The sequence below is a fragment of the Anastrepha ludens genome, chromosome 4 (genome assembly GCF_028408465.1).
Source record: "Anastrepha ludens isolate Willacy chromosome 4, idAnaLude1.1, whole genome shotgun sequence".
Classification (NCBI taxonomy): Eukaryota; Metazoa; Arthropoda; class Insecta; order Diptera; family Tephritidae; genus Anastrepha; species Anastrepha ludens.
The window spans coordinates 37,748,835-37,765,372 of NC_071500.1; the positions used below are offsets into that span (position 1 = coordinate 37,748,835).

The 16,538-nt window shown below is 37.0% G+C and overlaps 1 protein-coding gene across 1 annotated transcript in view; it reads left to right on the forward strand.

The window, feature by feature from the left end:
* LOC128861694 (glutamate receptor 1) overlaps nucleotides 1-16,538 on the forward strand; it is a 262,464-nt gene that overhangs the window by 136,999 nt on the left and 108,927 nt on the right. The window contains 2 exon segments of the mRNA XM_054099996.1: nucleotides 13,989-14,242; nucleotides 14,976-15,140. Coding sequence (XP_053955971.1) covers nucleotides 13,989-14,242; nucleotides 14,976-15,140 — 419 coding nt within the window.

Sequence of the window (16,538 nt, forward strand, 5' to 3'; positions counted from 1 at the left end):
GAAAATCCTGCTGTAAGGGTTGCAATTTTCAAAACAAAATTTTAGCTTTATTTGTTTGATAGATATTTTGTATGGATATACAGAAGGAGGTAAATGGAATTGCAATGGAATTGTTCAAGTTACATTTACATAAACTTGAAAAATTACCAAACATTTATCAAATTCAGGAAATATATCTTCAATTCCGATTGTGCATCAGACGTTAATAAGTCAACAACACTAAGAGGCACCATCGTCGATTTGACTTTTTCAAAACACTTTACACTCGAAACACTCCCCTTCATTTCCTACTTTTCCTATCATCTTCCTATTCTCAACAGAGAAATGGTTCATTACCATGCACACAGGAAGAAGGCACATGCAAATACAAAATACAAATAACGACACATTTTTTCGTGCGTGCAGCCGGCTTAATCGAATTATAAGACGTTATCACGTCAAAAAAGGAAAATTTTAAAGTGCTGGAGGAGCTGATTGTATTGTGTCGAGCAACATCAATCACTCCAAAAATAGGAGGAGAAGTTCAGCCAGACAACTAATAAACGGCTAACTATATACATAGGCACCTATAGTTTTGTATATAGGCATCAGTTATGTAATGCAAATGCTTACTTGTGATGGCTATAAAATTGTTTATGGTGACGGTATTTCATATCTATACCTAATTATATATATATAATTGGCGCGTACACTCTGTTTGGGTGTTTGGCCGAGCTCCTCCTCTTATCTGTTGTGTGCGTCTTGATGTTGCTCCACAAATGGAGGGACCTACAGTTTCAAGCCGACTCCGAACGGCAGATATTTTTTATGAGGAGCTTTTTCATGGCAGAAATACACTCGGAGGTTTGCCATTGCCTGCCGAGGGGCGATCTCCATTAGAAAAATGTCTTTCTTAATTTTGGTGTTTTACCAAGATTCGAACCGACGTTTTCTCTGCGAATTCCGAATGGTAGTCACACACCAACCCATTCGGCAACGCGGCCGCTCATATCCCATCATAGCCAATATATATGTATATTTGATCCCTTTATTCCTATATGAAACATAGGACCTCAACAAACTGTTTCCACTGGTTCCGACTTTCAGCTAGTATTTTAACTTCACTCCATGTTTTGTTCGTTGTTTTTTCCTCCGCCTCAATAATCTTTCTCCAAGTGTTAGACGGTCTTCCTCTACGGCAACCACACTGCAGGATCCATTCAACAGCAGCTCTGGTGACGTCGTTATTATGTCGGCGTAGTGTGTGGCCAAACCAATAACATTTCCATTTGGTAATTTCCCTTACAGTAGATTTCTGCTTTGTGACTTGCCAACGCAAAGTGGTTTGTGTAGTATTCGACCAGAATATGCGCATGATTTTATAACGGTTAGCAAAAGTTTGAAGTGCTTGCGAATATTTTTGCGACAGATTCCACATTTCACGGGCGTAACGGAGAACTGACTTTACGTTAGTCTCAAAAATCCGTAGTTTGTATTTCTACTTATCTGTTGCGAGCGCCTTATTGAACTAAGCTTGCTGAACACCACCTGTGTTTTCTTTATTCGCTCTTTAATATCAGTACTGGATTCTCTATTCACCACGATGACACTGTCAAGATAAGTAATGGAGCTCTCTTCCGGTATTGGAGATTCCTTTTATGGTGACGTTGGCGGGGTGCACCATAACCTTCATAGCCTTGGTTTTTGCGATATTTATTTTCAAACCCGCTTTGCTTGCATATCGTATAACTGCGTTCAAATTCGTTCGTATAAAAATATGATTATGCACTAGTAAGCATACAGGTATATCGTTTGCAAAGTCTAAATCTTCTAGAGGATATGTTGGACCCCAGCGAATATAAATAATAAATAATATATAAATAGAAGTATTATTTTGAGAACCGATATCAGAGTCCCATCAAGAAGAATGTTAAATAGTAGGGGGGCAAGTACGCAACCCTGGCGTATGCCTTTTCAGCCCGGACTTTTTCGCTGTCCATCTGCTCGTGGATGACTTTGCAGCTAGTTCCTATGTACGGAGCCTTTACCAACCATATTAGTTTTGATGGTACGCCCATGCATCTCAACGCTTCCCAAATAGCGCTGCGTGCTACGCGATCAAAAGCCTTTTCAAAGTCAATAACTATGAGATAGAATGGGTATCGTTATTAATTTGATTGTTCAAAGAATATTCGTATGCTATTTATGTTTATTTATTCTGTCTAAAGCCTGCTTGCCCGTTCCTTATATTGGCGTTCGTTATTTATTATACGCGCGATTACCTCCAGTTATTGCATTTGGTGAGATCATCTTTTTTGGGAAGGTTAACGATGAAACCATCTTTAAGCTCGTAATGCAATGTTTCATTCTACCAGAACTCATCCACTAGCGGTTTCATAATTCTTGCACTATGAGAGGGCGCGGCTCCGAGAAGTTCAAGAAGAATACCGTCGGGGTCTGCTGATTTGTTTATACGTAGTTTTTACTGCTTCAACTTCTGTTTCTTCTGGGCTATCTATGTTGATGCTTTCCGTCTCTCGCATACTCTGATGTTCGCTTTTGTAGCGCAAGATATCATGTCTCCTTAATGTTTCGTCCATATATTAATTTGTTCTTCTTTGTTGGTCATAATGCGACCATTATTATACTACAGAGGTTTACTTGTAGTGAATTTTTTGGTGGTTACCCTCTTCGTTAAGTGCACAGACCTTTTATTCGGTGAGTATCGGCTGCTTTCTGAGCTTCTTCTGCGAGTTGTTGGGTCCATTTTCTTGTGTAACAACGAGCGCTTCGTTTTACTCTTTTATTTTGTTCAGCATATTTTATTTTTAATTGTGCTTTGCCATTTCTTGTCTTTTTGACATTGATGTGTGCTTACTTGTGTCTATCGCAAACAGATTAATTTTGTTGATTTGCTTGAGAGCCACTGCAGGGCGCCTTCCTTCAGCAAACAAATTTTACTTAAAGCAATTGATTTAAAATACGTAGGACTTTAAATAGCGCTCTGTACGATCATTTTATTATAGAATGTTTCCGAGGTGGTATATTGAAGATGAATCCAAGCAAATTTATAAACTATTTAGTTCACCGAATGAAGTCTTTACTGAACATTATTTGATTTTTTAGAGAAAAACGAGTCATAGCTACCTTGCATTAAAATTTTCGATTCGTTGCAATATACTAACCAAGTAGTTTTTGCTTGATTGCATTTGCTTGACCAGCTTTTAAATCCTCATAAGAAGTAAATAATTATTATTGAGAAATGGTTATAATCTTTGTAAAACAACGTCATAGAGGAATATGGGCGTAGGAAAAGAAGCTTCATCAAATAATAAATTAAGGCCGGCGGGCCAATTAGATGTCCTAAATTCAGTAGTTTTCGCGAAGCGTTGTAGGATGAGAAAAAAAACAATTAGCCAAATGAAGTTTTGGGGTTAGTTTAATATATATTTGAACTAAAAAAAAAAATTTGTACAATCTCCAACAATATATTGTAAGCCGAGTTATCAATAGATTCCCAGAGCGCCTTGCCACTGAAGTATCCAACTTCTGTACAAGATACAACTTGCATAAGAAGTAAATAATTATTATTGAGAAATGGTTATAATCTTTGTAAAACAACGTCATAGAGGAATATGGACGTAGGAAAAGAAGTTTCATCAAATAATAAATTAATTATAAATAACCGAAAATCACAGGCGGCGCAAATGTATCATGAAGAGCTTTTGAATAACTTTTTACTAAATACAAAAAAATGGGTTTATGTGATGAAAATCTTTATTTGGTCTGGTCTATTTGTATACTGCACCTTCTAGTTCACATGTTCCAAATTTGAGTGACGTACGACGCCATTTGCAAAAAGTATAAATCTGCCAATAGAGTACTTGCCCATTCTTATTGCAATCTATGCAGTCAATGATGATACGGAGAAATTTCGCCCGCAGCGAAATATCGCATTGTAGCCTTGGCTACATAAAACAAAAATTCTTTACCCATTTCTGCCTAACTATTTAAGCTTTAACTACTTCGTCTGTGATGTGTGTTTTCCTTCGCATCGCTATATATTTATACTCGCATATCCATATATGTGCACACATATCTACATTTCATCTAACGCTAACTCTCTTCAAAGACCAAATAATTATCTCGTTTAAAAGACTTCACAGAATAAACAACTGAAGAATATGGCATGGCGCTCTTGGTGTGCTTGTGATGGCATGGTGCACTTCAACAATTGCCAATGCAAACTATTTGTTATCTTATGCTCGAGAGAACATACAAACGAACAAAAAAAAAAACATGTGAGAGGAAGAAATCAGTGACTCAACATGGAAAGTGAATGAGGAGTAGCCCCACTGTTGGATTTTGTGTCAGTGTATGCGTAAATGTTTGCAAAGTTTTCTAGAACGTGTTGCCTCGCATTTTAATCCTCGTCTAACGATTTCTTGTGGCACATGCGTTATTCGTATAGGGCCACTTCCCTTCGCCAAGCAAGAAGAAGCAACTGATATAAATAAGCATATCTTGGTAGCGCTGAAAAGCTGCGAAAATTTTCATTTGAATGTGAAAATAGTGAGTTATACGAGTTTTATGAAGTAGACATTTTTTCTAGACATTTTTTTTTTCAGAGTCTAGAGATAACAAGCAGAGAAGTGCCGCATCGAAGATGCCTATACATATATCATTCATTTATCCTTTGTTATGATATCTGTCTAGATGGTGCTTCGGAAAAGTTATATTCTACCCCCAAGCAGTAGATGGTTTTTTATGAAGAGTTTTTTCATGGTAGAAATATACTCGCACGCTTGCCATTGCCTGCCGAAAGACGACCATCATTCAAGGTAAGATAACCACCAATAAGAAAACAATTTCTATTCTTTGGTGTTTCATGCCCACAAAGGGTTTCGAAACCGGATCCTACCGAATGGCAGTTACGCACAAGCCCATTCGGCTACAACGGCCGCCATGCATTGGTGTAAATAACAACGAACTTGCATGGATGCGTACCAACTCGTATACTTTTCCGCACACATTAAGTGTGTCGCTTTTCATACTAACACACAAACATAAGAATGGATGTGCTTTGACATGCTGACTATGTGGCCCTGACAGCGATTTCCAGTTCGTCAACATTGTATGTCCTTTTTGAGCTACAATCAAATAGCATCTAACAATATACATACACACATGATGTTATACATAGCAGCACAAGTACCCATATATGTCACATAAACACATGCACACGCACACACACTCACAATAGCATAGCTAAAAACGATGTGAGAATATTGCCTGTGATTTTCCGATTACAAAATTCTGTATGCTCAAATTTCCATTTCAATCTAAGCCGCAATTTATGGTTAAGTCCCAAAAGGGATTTTCTGCTTACATATGAACGAAAATACATAGGAGTGTACATATATTTACATATGTATGTATGTATATATGTACTGTCAAATATGCAGGGTCTTTCAACGCGGTTACCTTCTTGAGCAATATTTTGTTTTGACAGCTTTTGCCGTTTGATGGGATAGTGACCTATTGTTTACTAAAATTAGTTCGAGAATCGCATAAAAATATTTGAAAGGCACTACAAAAACGGTAGATATGTGAAAATTCGCAATTTTTTAAAGTTTTCGATAATTTAGGTCATTATGACCGCACTGCAATCACCAGCGCACGTTCATTCCGCGTTCTGAATCAATCACCACTTCAACCAACCAACTAACCTCCTTCAAAATAGAAAGTATGATATCTGTGGCATTAAGAAATACAAACGAAAATATTTTTTCACAATTAATAGTCATCCATTAAGATCAAATGGCAATAAAAAATCTGTGACGTTTTCTAACAGATGCTTTCCATTTCAATTCAACCGGGCTATTCGGGTCATGTTCTTCGATTTCGATGTAACTCAAATATGTTGCTCTCTGGCCAAAATAATGAGACACGTATTTTTTTGTTCGCCCGAAAAAATTTTTTTTCAAGATTTATCGGCAATTTTATTTTTCGGCTCAAAATCGATTTTTTTTAATTATATAAGAAATTAAATTAAAAACTCTTCAACTATTTTTTTGCAATTGTTTCTAAATGAAGTCGCTCATGCAAGTAATGTCGATCATTTTGAACCCATAATCATTAAAATGGGTTCATTTTGGACTAAGTTATGAGCATTTAAAAAAAAAAATTCTTATAATATATAATTAAAAAAAAATCGATTTTGAGCCGAAAAATAAAATTGCCGATAAATCTTGAAAAAAAATGTTTTCAGGCGAACAAAAAAATACGTGTCTCATTATTTTGACCAGAGAGCAACATATTTGAGTTACATCGAAATCGAAGAACCTGACCCGAATAGCCCTGTTGAATTAAAATGGAAAGCACCAACAGTTTCCTTTTTAATTTGAGCAAATCTTGTCTTACGTTCAAATCAAGCCCAAATAATTGGACATACAGCAAACAAATTCTGCAGAAATTATTCAATGCTTGTTTCAGTGAATAACGGTACATATTATTGCAACACGTGTGCACTTGTTGGAAGTTTCTATCTTTGTTATTCAGAGCATTTTTCACTTTTCAAGAATAAACACCTCAACATGGAGAGTCAGGCGACACTTCGGAGTGATGGTTGATATAAATAACTTAATTGTAAAGTTAAAAACCAAAGAAAAAAGTTCCGGTGAAATATATAAATTGGTTACAAACCAAGGAGCCAAGGAGCCTTTTTAACACATCAGTGCCAAAGATCTCAAGCCTGATTCGAGCGAAGGCCGAGCAGACACACAGAAAGTGGTCCGCCGTCTCATTCTCCTTTCCACATGCTGGGCAGAGTGCACTATCATAGATGCCTACCTTTTCCACGGGCCAATGAAGTTGGGCTCAGAGCTCATCCTAACGAAAGAGTGAGAGATCTCGTTACCCGCGATACCCGCGTGTCCCGGGACCCATGTAAGCGTCAGAATATTAAGTCTACCGACATAGTTCAACCTGGATTTGCAGAACTCAACTACCCTTGAAGTGGTTGGAGGGTTGTCTAAGGCCATGAGCGCAGCTTTGCTGTCGCTGCAGACACTTATAGATCTGCCTCTTTATCTGTTTTCCACAACAAAGTTCATCGCTTCTTGAACAGCATATTTCAAGCGGAGGGAAATATAGATGCATGCATTCCAAGAGCAAAATGCAGTTTTGTTCCGCTGGATTCCACGTAGAGCCCAGTGCTGGAACCATGTTCGGTCCTGGAGCCTTCCGTGAAAATGCGAAAACAATCTTTGCCGGGCTCATTTTCTGAGTTTGAACACAATTGAGATCAGGCGGCACCACACTATATCTCTTTTCAAGTACGTCTCCTGATGGCATGGAGACAAGGGGCATGGCGAGTATCGTTGAATCGTAGTCCATACGTTCTCTGCTGTCCAATACCGGACAGGGGTCGTACCAATTTCCATTGTGATTCAGTCTGCAGATGGCATTCAAGGCGTCTCCTTGGATGAAAACATCAAATGGTGGTAGACTAACCAGAGCATCCAATGCTGGGGCTGAAGTAGTCGGAAAAACTCCGGTGCGACAAATGGCTACAGTGCGTTGTAGTCTCAATAAGTTCCCCCTGACCCCCCCCCCCCCCCCCCCCCGAGAGGGAGTCTACTCATCCAGACCACTGATGCCAAGGTGATACTAGGTCTTATCATAGCCGTGGAAAGTCATAGGATCTTGCTCCCCAAATACACCCTTGTGCCGCCAGAAAGTTGCCAAAGCTTTGTTTGGTTTTGTTTCAACGTGTGACTTCCAAAGGAGTTTACTATCGAGGATTACTCTGAAATATTTGATATATTTGATAAGCTGGATTGTGACTTCGTTTTAGCTTAGGCTAAACGAGTCCATCACGCTTCGTTTTTCTGGTAAAGAGGACAATACAAGTCTTGCTAAGGTTTGCCGATAGCCCCCTATAAAATCTCATTCTTAGGATCAAACACGGTGGGGGTAGTGTATTGGTTTGAGGCACAATGGCAGCGAACGGAGTAGGAAATTTTGCATATGTAAAAAGTACTATGGATAAATTTCAATATTTATCCTTATTAAAAGCTTACTTACAGCTAAGTGCCAAACAAACTAGGTCTCGGCATTTGTGGAATATTTTGGAGCATTTGTCGAATAATAGCGAGCAATTGAAGTGGAGTATGGTAGAAGTATGGCCAAATTTCGTCTTTAAAGTGTAATTTAAGCAAAATTTCGTATTATGCATCCTATTAACAACTTTTTAATTATTGGCAGACACACATTTTTCCTGCTTTATTTACAATTTTTTTATGTCAGATATTGAAGATACGCTATAATAATTTTGTGTTATTTTTGTCATAAATAAACAAAATTATTTTGTTGAACTTTTTATTATTTCTCTCAATGTAAAAAAAAAAAATGCGATAAAATTTGTCAGGGTCCATCTTTTCACACCAAACTTGCTGCGTTGTATTTTCCAATGTTCCAGCGGTATTTACAATTTTTGATGCAGTGTTCCGAAAATGTGTAGACCCACTACTTCATGTGCCAATAGACTGACATATTTTTTTTCTTTTTTTTTACAGCCGATGACCTTTGTTACTAGCATTGCTAAGTAATTATTCGTTAAATAATTTATTATTGCACAAATATTTATAAAATATAAAAGAGTAACTCGAACTTGAAAGACCCACTGCCAATAGACTCACACTCAAGCACACACACTTCAACTTGGTATGGCTTTACCTTCATTCGACGTTTCGCTTTCGATTGCGAAGCCATTCACATGTCAAGGATCAAAACTAAGTAAAGAAGCAAGGCTGCGGGCCATTTTCAATCAATACAAATGACGAGTGTTTTTGGTTTCGCTTAAAGCGTTATTGCCTAATATTTCATTTGTTTAATTTACATGCTTTATTTGGATACAGTTATGTACATATATAATACATATATACAATATCAAAAGCACATGCAAGTATTTTTTTTAATATACATTGTTGCTTTTTTTTTAACTATCATACATATATACGTCTACAATTTTTATTTATATACTTGCATATATTTGTTCTTACTTCAACGCAGACTCTTATTTATTTAACATTGACTTTTGATTTTCCATTCATTGCTGGCAATTACACATATCCGTGCACATCCATGCTAATCTTAGTGATCAGCAATCGTCAATCAGCACTTGACTTGCAATCAAATAGGATTTTCCGTCATGCTTCCGCATCGCTTGGAAATGAAATCCAAAATGTAATTGCTGCGTTTGTGGAAGCGACTGCAAATGTACATATGTATAAGAATTTATTTATTTACCCACCATGGCCGTATACTAAGTCATTTCTCTGGTTGCTTTGCTATAAGAGCATTGTTGTTTTACACCATACATACATTTGATATGAGATTTTCACAACAGCTCCGTCAAGTTACTTAGACGCAACTTTGTGTTCTTCATACTCGCATTCATGTTTCATGCCATTCCATTTTATATCTTTTTTATCGTACATCCAATTTGTTGGAATCTTTCCATACTTCTTACTTTTCTTACCTACTATTTCACAAAATTTGTTGTTGGATTCTAAAATTCATGTACGTGAATGTATGTACATCCCGTATGTTCAGTACATTTGCCCCCCCCCCCCCCCCCTGCTCTTTTACATTACTGACATTTGCGAGCACCACCGTTGTTAAAAATAAATATAGTGCATGAATATAAAAAAATGTGATTCACTTTGTAATATGACTGACGATAAGATATTCGGATTTAAATTTTATTTTATGTTCATTTCTATTTTCATTTTGATTTTTACTTGTACTGTGAATGCTTTGAAGGATACTCGGATTCACTCGAATTGATGATGCATAATACATATTATTACACTTTATTGAGATGCTGGGTTCCTGTTTGTTACATGACATTTGACTTAACTCATTGCTATTCTAAATATGCGCGGCTAATAATTACACGGATTTGAGGGAGCAATATTAGTTTGGAATATATGAAAATTAAATCCATTCGTTTCTCGGTAGATGCCTGTAGTGATCGATACTTTACGAGGTATCGATTAAACAATTTAAAATTTATGCTTGTTCTCAAGGTGACATTTCACACTAAAAAAATTATTTTGCTGTTTTTTGTTTGTTTGCTTGTAAAGTTTACGTGGATGTTGAAATTTTACCATATTTCAATATAATATTGTTTCTTCTCCAATTACTAGCTATGTATGTGGATGCCGAATGTTTTATTTCAATTTTCAAAAATACAGCATTGACAAATGTCACCATGCTCGCGTTTAACCTCATAAAATTATATTATAAATTACTTTTTTCAGAGGCACATTGGATTCGCCCATATTTGGAAACTACTGTTGTTACTTTCTATAAAAAATGTTTGATCAGATTCTAGGAGCGTAGGGTTTTATTGCCTTCCAAAGGCAAACATTTTTCAAGGAAACGTCTAAAAGAAACCTATTCACGGAATTCTTCTTGCAAAAAACGTCCAATGGACATTTGCTTGAAGAACCTACTTCTATTTTATAATTTCAATGTCTTATTACTTAGACAGCGATTTTAACTGAAAATATTGATAGACCTGACAATTTTATTTTAAAATTCGCGAAATATTTGAAATTTACCTCAAGCAAAAAATTGATAATTTTCCGTTTAAAAAGGGAAGTTTGTTAATTTTAAAAATAGCATCAAAATTTTATAATTTTTTTAACTCTATAGAAATATTGAGCCTTATTGCAAACTCCAAAACTCCTACTCTGTGAACATTCCATTCTGATTTCTTTATTTTTATACATTTTCTGAAAAGATTTGCTCAAATTATTTCGGATGTAAAGCTGATTTTGATGGAGATGCAGTTTTTTTACATATTTCATTTGTTTAGATTTTACAATCCGGTAACTTAAGTGATAATGCCTTCTAATCATGGATGGAGATGAATATGTTAGGCATGTGGGTACCCTTTTATTCTTAACTTTCATTTTCTTTACTGAAAGTTCAAATTCTCATAGGTTAAGCAAGTTGAACTACGTTGCACTGGCACTGAGTAGAAAGGAAGTCCCCGCCAAGGTAATCCACCTCATCAAAGCCTTCTTCGAGAACTCCGAACGGGCAGTGCTTTACAAAGGCGATATCAGCGATCCATTCACTACCCACGCAGGCGTAAAGCAAGGTTGTCACCCCTTGATGACGTCATGAGCCAACTGACCCTGCACAAAAGAGGCATCGTATGGAGTTTCACCAGACCTCTTAAGCACTTGGACTTCGCCAATAACATCTGACATGCAAGCGAAGGCGGACAGACTAGTCACGTTGACACGCACTGTCGGACTGGAGGTCAACATCGCCAAGACCGAGGCTGTGAGAAATAACCACAATAACTCAAGGCAGATATTGGTTGACGGATGAGCGGTGCAATTTGTAGAGAGCTTCTACTTCCTCGGCTGGATTATCACAGCAGATGGTGGAGCAGATGAAGATTTCACTGTATGGGGGAGTTCGCAAACCTCTAGGCGCACTAATCTACGAAGATTCGGTGCATGCGTGAAGTCCGTATTATTGTACGGAAGCAAAACATGGCTGGTCTCTAACACCTTAACACAGAGGCTATAAGCGTTCGTCAACAAATGCCGTTGATTTTACATTTTAGTTAGGGGCAATGATGGAACTCACCAGTATTGGTAAAATCACGTCGTCTCTCGCATAAACGATACTGTAATGGCTACCGATTTTAAGGCTGGTCAACATTCAAAGATGTAAAAGTTTAGATAGTGATATCGCGTTCTGGCACGAGCGGGACAGTGGGAAAGCAAGTTCTCAATGCTCCCCGCTTCCTTCTCAATCCTGCAGCTGCGGCATAAGTCATTTGAGAGAAACCCCACTCGCTTTCCATGTGTTCGCATTAGGCAATGTCCGGTAAAGGTACCAACCTCCGTGCAGATGGTACGTTGGTCTAGATTGATGAGTACACCCAGTTCTGTGCTCATTTCTTCAATCCCAAATCAATCTGATTACCTCTCAGTGGGCTTCGAGGTCTATCTACTTTTATCTTGTGTGACGTAGACCGACCTGCTCCAGAGCTCGCTTTAGGACAAAGGGATGCCGACATATTAGGTAGAATTGGCTGATTTAAGTTTAGTACCCCTCCTGGCCAGCTCATCCGCTATGCAATTTACAGAGATGTGCTTTGTCCACGAGTCCAGATAATGAACGTGGAGCCTCGCTTACCCAGCCCATTGGGGATAGAGGTTTTATAGCAGCTTGAATGTCAGAGTATTCGGTTGTTCTGAATGAGTTCCTGACCCACAACGCAGCCTTCTTTAAAGTTATTAACTCAGCCTGAAAGACGATTTTACCAATATGTCATGGTTCATATTGGTACATTACCAACATGTCATAGAAAAACTATTCAACAATGACATATGTATGTGAAAAAGGCCTCTCTGATTGCTTGAGCTATTGAATTTTATTTCACAATCTTACTAAAGGTGGTGTTGAGGTTGTCGATAGACTAAAATCAAACTATTCAATAGCCTACTCTTGGTCCAAGTGGCCACTTCGTTCATTTTTTTCAGTGATCGATATTCTCTGTATAAATGTTCATATAATATCTTTTTGACACTTTGCAAATGGAGCAAAATATAAAACACAATAATTTCTTTGTTTGTCGAAGCAGAATTGAAACATTCCCTCGAGAGTTGTGGTTTCTCATTCAGCGTTTTTCACAATATTCTCACGAACAAGAATATATCCCAGAACGAAAAATGTGTAGATGTGGATTTTGTCCTTAGATTTATACAGAAAATATGCAAAAGCTTGAGCTCATTGAAGAAAGACTATTCCAAACACTTTTCATGAAATGAGTAGCGTAAAGATGTTGTACTTTGAGGATAGAATTTGAATGATTATCGTTGCTTTTGCAATGTTTTTGTTTTTAATTCCACTTTAAGTTTTGAAAACTTGAAAGTTATAGAATGTACATATGAATATATATGAATTCTTTACCTTTGAGCTTTTTACAGAGGTTTCTATAAATAATCAAAGATTTCCCATAATTTATAGACTCTTTTGTAAATTTACTTTAAATATGAATAAAGTAATAGAATTTGTTTTTTTTATTTAAAATATATGTAAATAAATTCTTAAATAGGGCTAATTTAAATTTGGAGTCATACAGGACCTTACGCATCGTAGAAGTAAGAAGTAGCGCGTCGGACGGTGGGTTGAAAGCGTATTAAATCCGAAAGTAAATTTAAATTTGGTGAACAAGCTTACATTGGCAAATATATTTGTTGATAACGTCTATGTTTTTACATTTTTGCATTTTGGTATTATTATATTGTAGTATGTTCCCCATGAATAGTGGGCATTACACGCTAAGCAAATTGGGCTGGCTTAACCTTTGAGCAGGGGTGTGTGGATAATTTTCGTGTACCCCAATCTTAGCCTGGCGAAAATTTTTAATGTTTCTGTAACATTCACATATAGCTCTGCAGTGATTGAAGAAGATGATGAGAGTGAGCCACACTGGCTCTTAACCTATTGTGAGGGGAACTTGTCCTTATCTCTATTAATGCCAATGTGTACTTTCTAAAACTTTTAAAAGATCCTCCTCTTCCAGTTCATTAAATAATTTTCTACCTAAAGTAGTAAGTCTACGCCTGAATAGAGCAGGACAGTGGCACAGAAGGTACGCGATCGTCTCTTTCTCATCTAGACAACTTCTGCAGAAGTCATATATTTGCACACGCATCCGCTGGGTATACCTACCTATTGTATTAGGCAATGCCGCGTTACTATAGATATGTGATAAATATTATACAGCCTCAGTTCTTGTATGCCATTGCTAATGTCTCTTATTGAATTCGAACATCCATTAAATTAAAAACAATGAATAAAAATAGAATGTTCGAACTATGATATAAGTAGAAATTAAGAAAAATGTATATAAAAAAATTGTATTGTATATTAAAAAAAAAATTCATATTTAATTTCTCATTTTTCAGGACTCTTACGGCTGCAGCAAATTTACCAAGGGCTCAAGCCAGGCAACGAGTCATTTCAAGTGGAAATGGTAAAGCGCATTGCAAATATCACAATGGCCATCGACTTCCTGCATACGCTCGAGGACTTGCGACGTTTCACTAACAAATATATCGTGCTAGATTGCCCAACGGAAATGGCCAAGCAGATACTCATTCAACATGTGCGCGATATATCGCTGGGACGGAGAACGTATCACTATTTGCTAAGCGGTTTGGTAAGCGATATTTTGGCATACATTCATACCTATATGCACACACACATGTGTGTATATACCCATACACCCATGCGCGCGCTAGCAATCAATATATGTATGTATGTGTGTATAAATGCATATATACAAACGTATATTCATTTCAAGGCACGCTCCTAGATTTAAAGCCAAGTAAATAAATCGTTGTGCATTACTGCCAAACCACAAATGAACAAAGGTGAATGTGTGCGCGGAACATGCTGACTCACCCAATTATATACATACACACATATTCGTATAGCGAAAGCAAAAGTTGGCATGTGGCATGATGTGCGGATGTGTGTAGTTTGGTCTATATTAGTTTCGTTTGTTTTTATGGCTCGGTTTTATTTGTAAGGGCACCCACAAAACGATTTGTGTGGCTTTTTTGGTTTGTTCAGCGGTTTTGATGTTTGAAACCACATTAATAACCAATTATCCATGTTGTACGTGTTGCCATTGGACCGAGCGCTACGTGCCAATTTTTGCTTAGCAAACTGCCAAAAGTCATGCCGATTCGAAAAATACACATGTATGTAGCGCACATGTGCACATATATAGGTACAATACATGCATATATAAATATATCTTTGTTTTGTGGCGAGTATTTATCCGATTTGTGTGCTCATGCGATTGTGAGGGTAGTTTTTGTGACTTTATTGAAGCGTTGTTTTTTTTTTTGTTTTTCATATAACTGCGTTGATTGGATCTCTTTCAGGTAATGGATGATCGTTGGGAAAGTGAAATCATCGAATTTGGTGCTATCAATATAACCGGATTCCGTATTGTTGACACTAATCGGCGTTTTGTACGTGATTTCCTTGACAGTTGGAAGCGCTTGGATCCAGCAACATCGATTGGTGCGGGCAGGGAATCGATTTCGGTACGTACATATAAGCAACATTCATATTTTTTATGTATTTATATGTAGATGTGTATTATAAACTCACTTGCAAACATTTACTTTTGGTTGAATATACAAAACTATTGGTCTGAATAGTCCAATCGTAAGCGAGTCATGCAATAATTGTATGTAAACTCATGTAAATGGAATCATAAATACATATCTATGTATGCAAGTCACATTAATTTCGATTCAACAAACTTTTAGCCGCATCTGTATACTTTTGCATGCATAAAGAAATATGTGTGTCGGTAAATTCACATATAAATATGTATATGTATGGGTATACTTTTATATTAGACGGAGTAGCAAGACAAAAAGTTTGTGATAGCCACCCTAATTTAAAAGCTTACTTCGGGCGACTTTCTAAGAGCCAAAATTGCGTTTTTTCAACTGTCTTCTTTATGAACTAATTTAAAAGTATGATTATATATCGCATATTATTTATTTATTTCAATCAACAGTGAGATGTCTTACAGACTAATACAATTAGTTAAATTTCACAAAAAGATAAAGTTTTAATTTCTTAATATCAGCATTAAAATTTGTAATATTGTTGTAATTATTATACAGTCAGGCATGTGGCATAACAGATTCATGCATTGAATAATTGGTTTTGTTAGTTGAGGTTTGTTCACTCAAGCGATTATTTTTAAGGCTAAAAATGCTGGCCCAATGCAGGCTGGCTTTGCTTGCTTGGCCTCGAGCACTATCAATACGAAAATATGTGAAATGAGACCAAATGGTAGCTTTGCTTGAAGGGCTTGAAGTACGGCGAAGTTACAATGCTCTATTTGCAGCGCTTGTGACATTAGCAATTTCGCCAATTTCACCGCTGCCGTTCATTTATGCATTTCGATTAGATTAAGCGTCATTTGAGACATATTATAGAGATAGTTTGAAGAAAATTTAATAAATGCCATTGAAAAGCGTAGACATAAATAAACATACCCATATATCATTCTTGAAATGTTTCTCGTCTCTTGCAAGCTTGCGTAAAGTTGAAAGTGCCCATGATTTCGTCGATCTAAATATAATTCACGCACCTAAAACTTTTGTTGTTGGCGGGATTGGAATCGTATCTTTTAAAGGGTTTTCCAATAACAGGTGTTATCTAGCGCTATCGAGAGATGATTAACGATTTTTAATGACCGGAATTGGATGGTATTGATCTGGACAAAGTTTATTTTCAACAAGACTGCGCTACGTGCCACTCAAGCAACGAAACCATTGGTCTTTTACGGGAAAAGTTTCCGAACCGTGTTATCTTTCGAAGAGGTGAACACAATTGGCCACCGAGATCTTGTGATTCAACACCTTGTGACTTTTTTCTTTGGAACTACGTGAGTCGTGGGTCGATTCAAGATCTCAGAGATG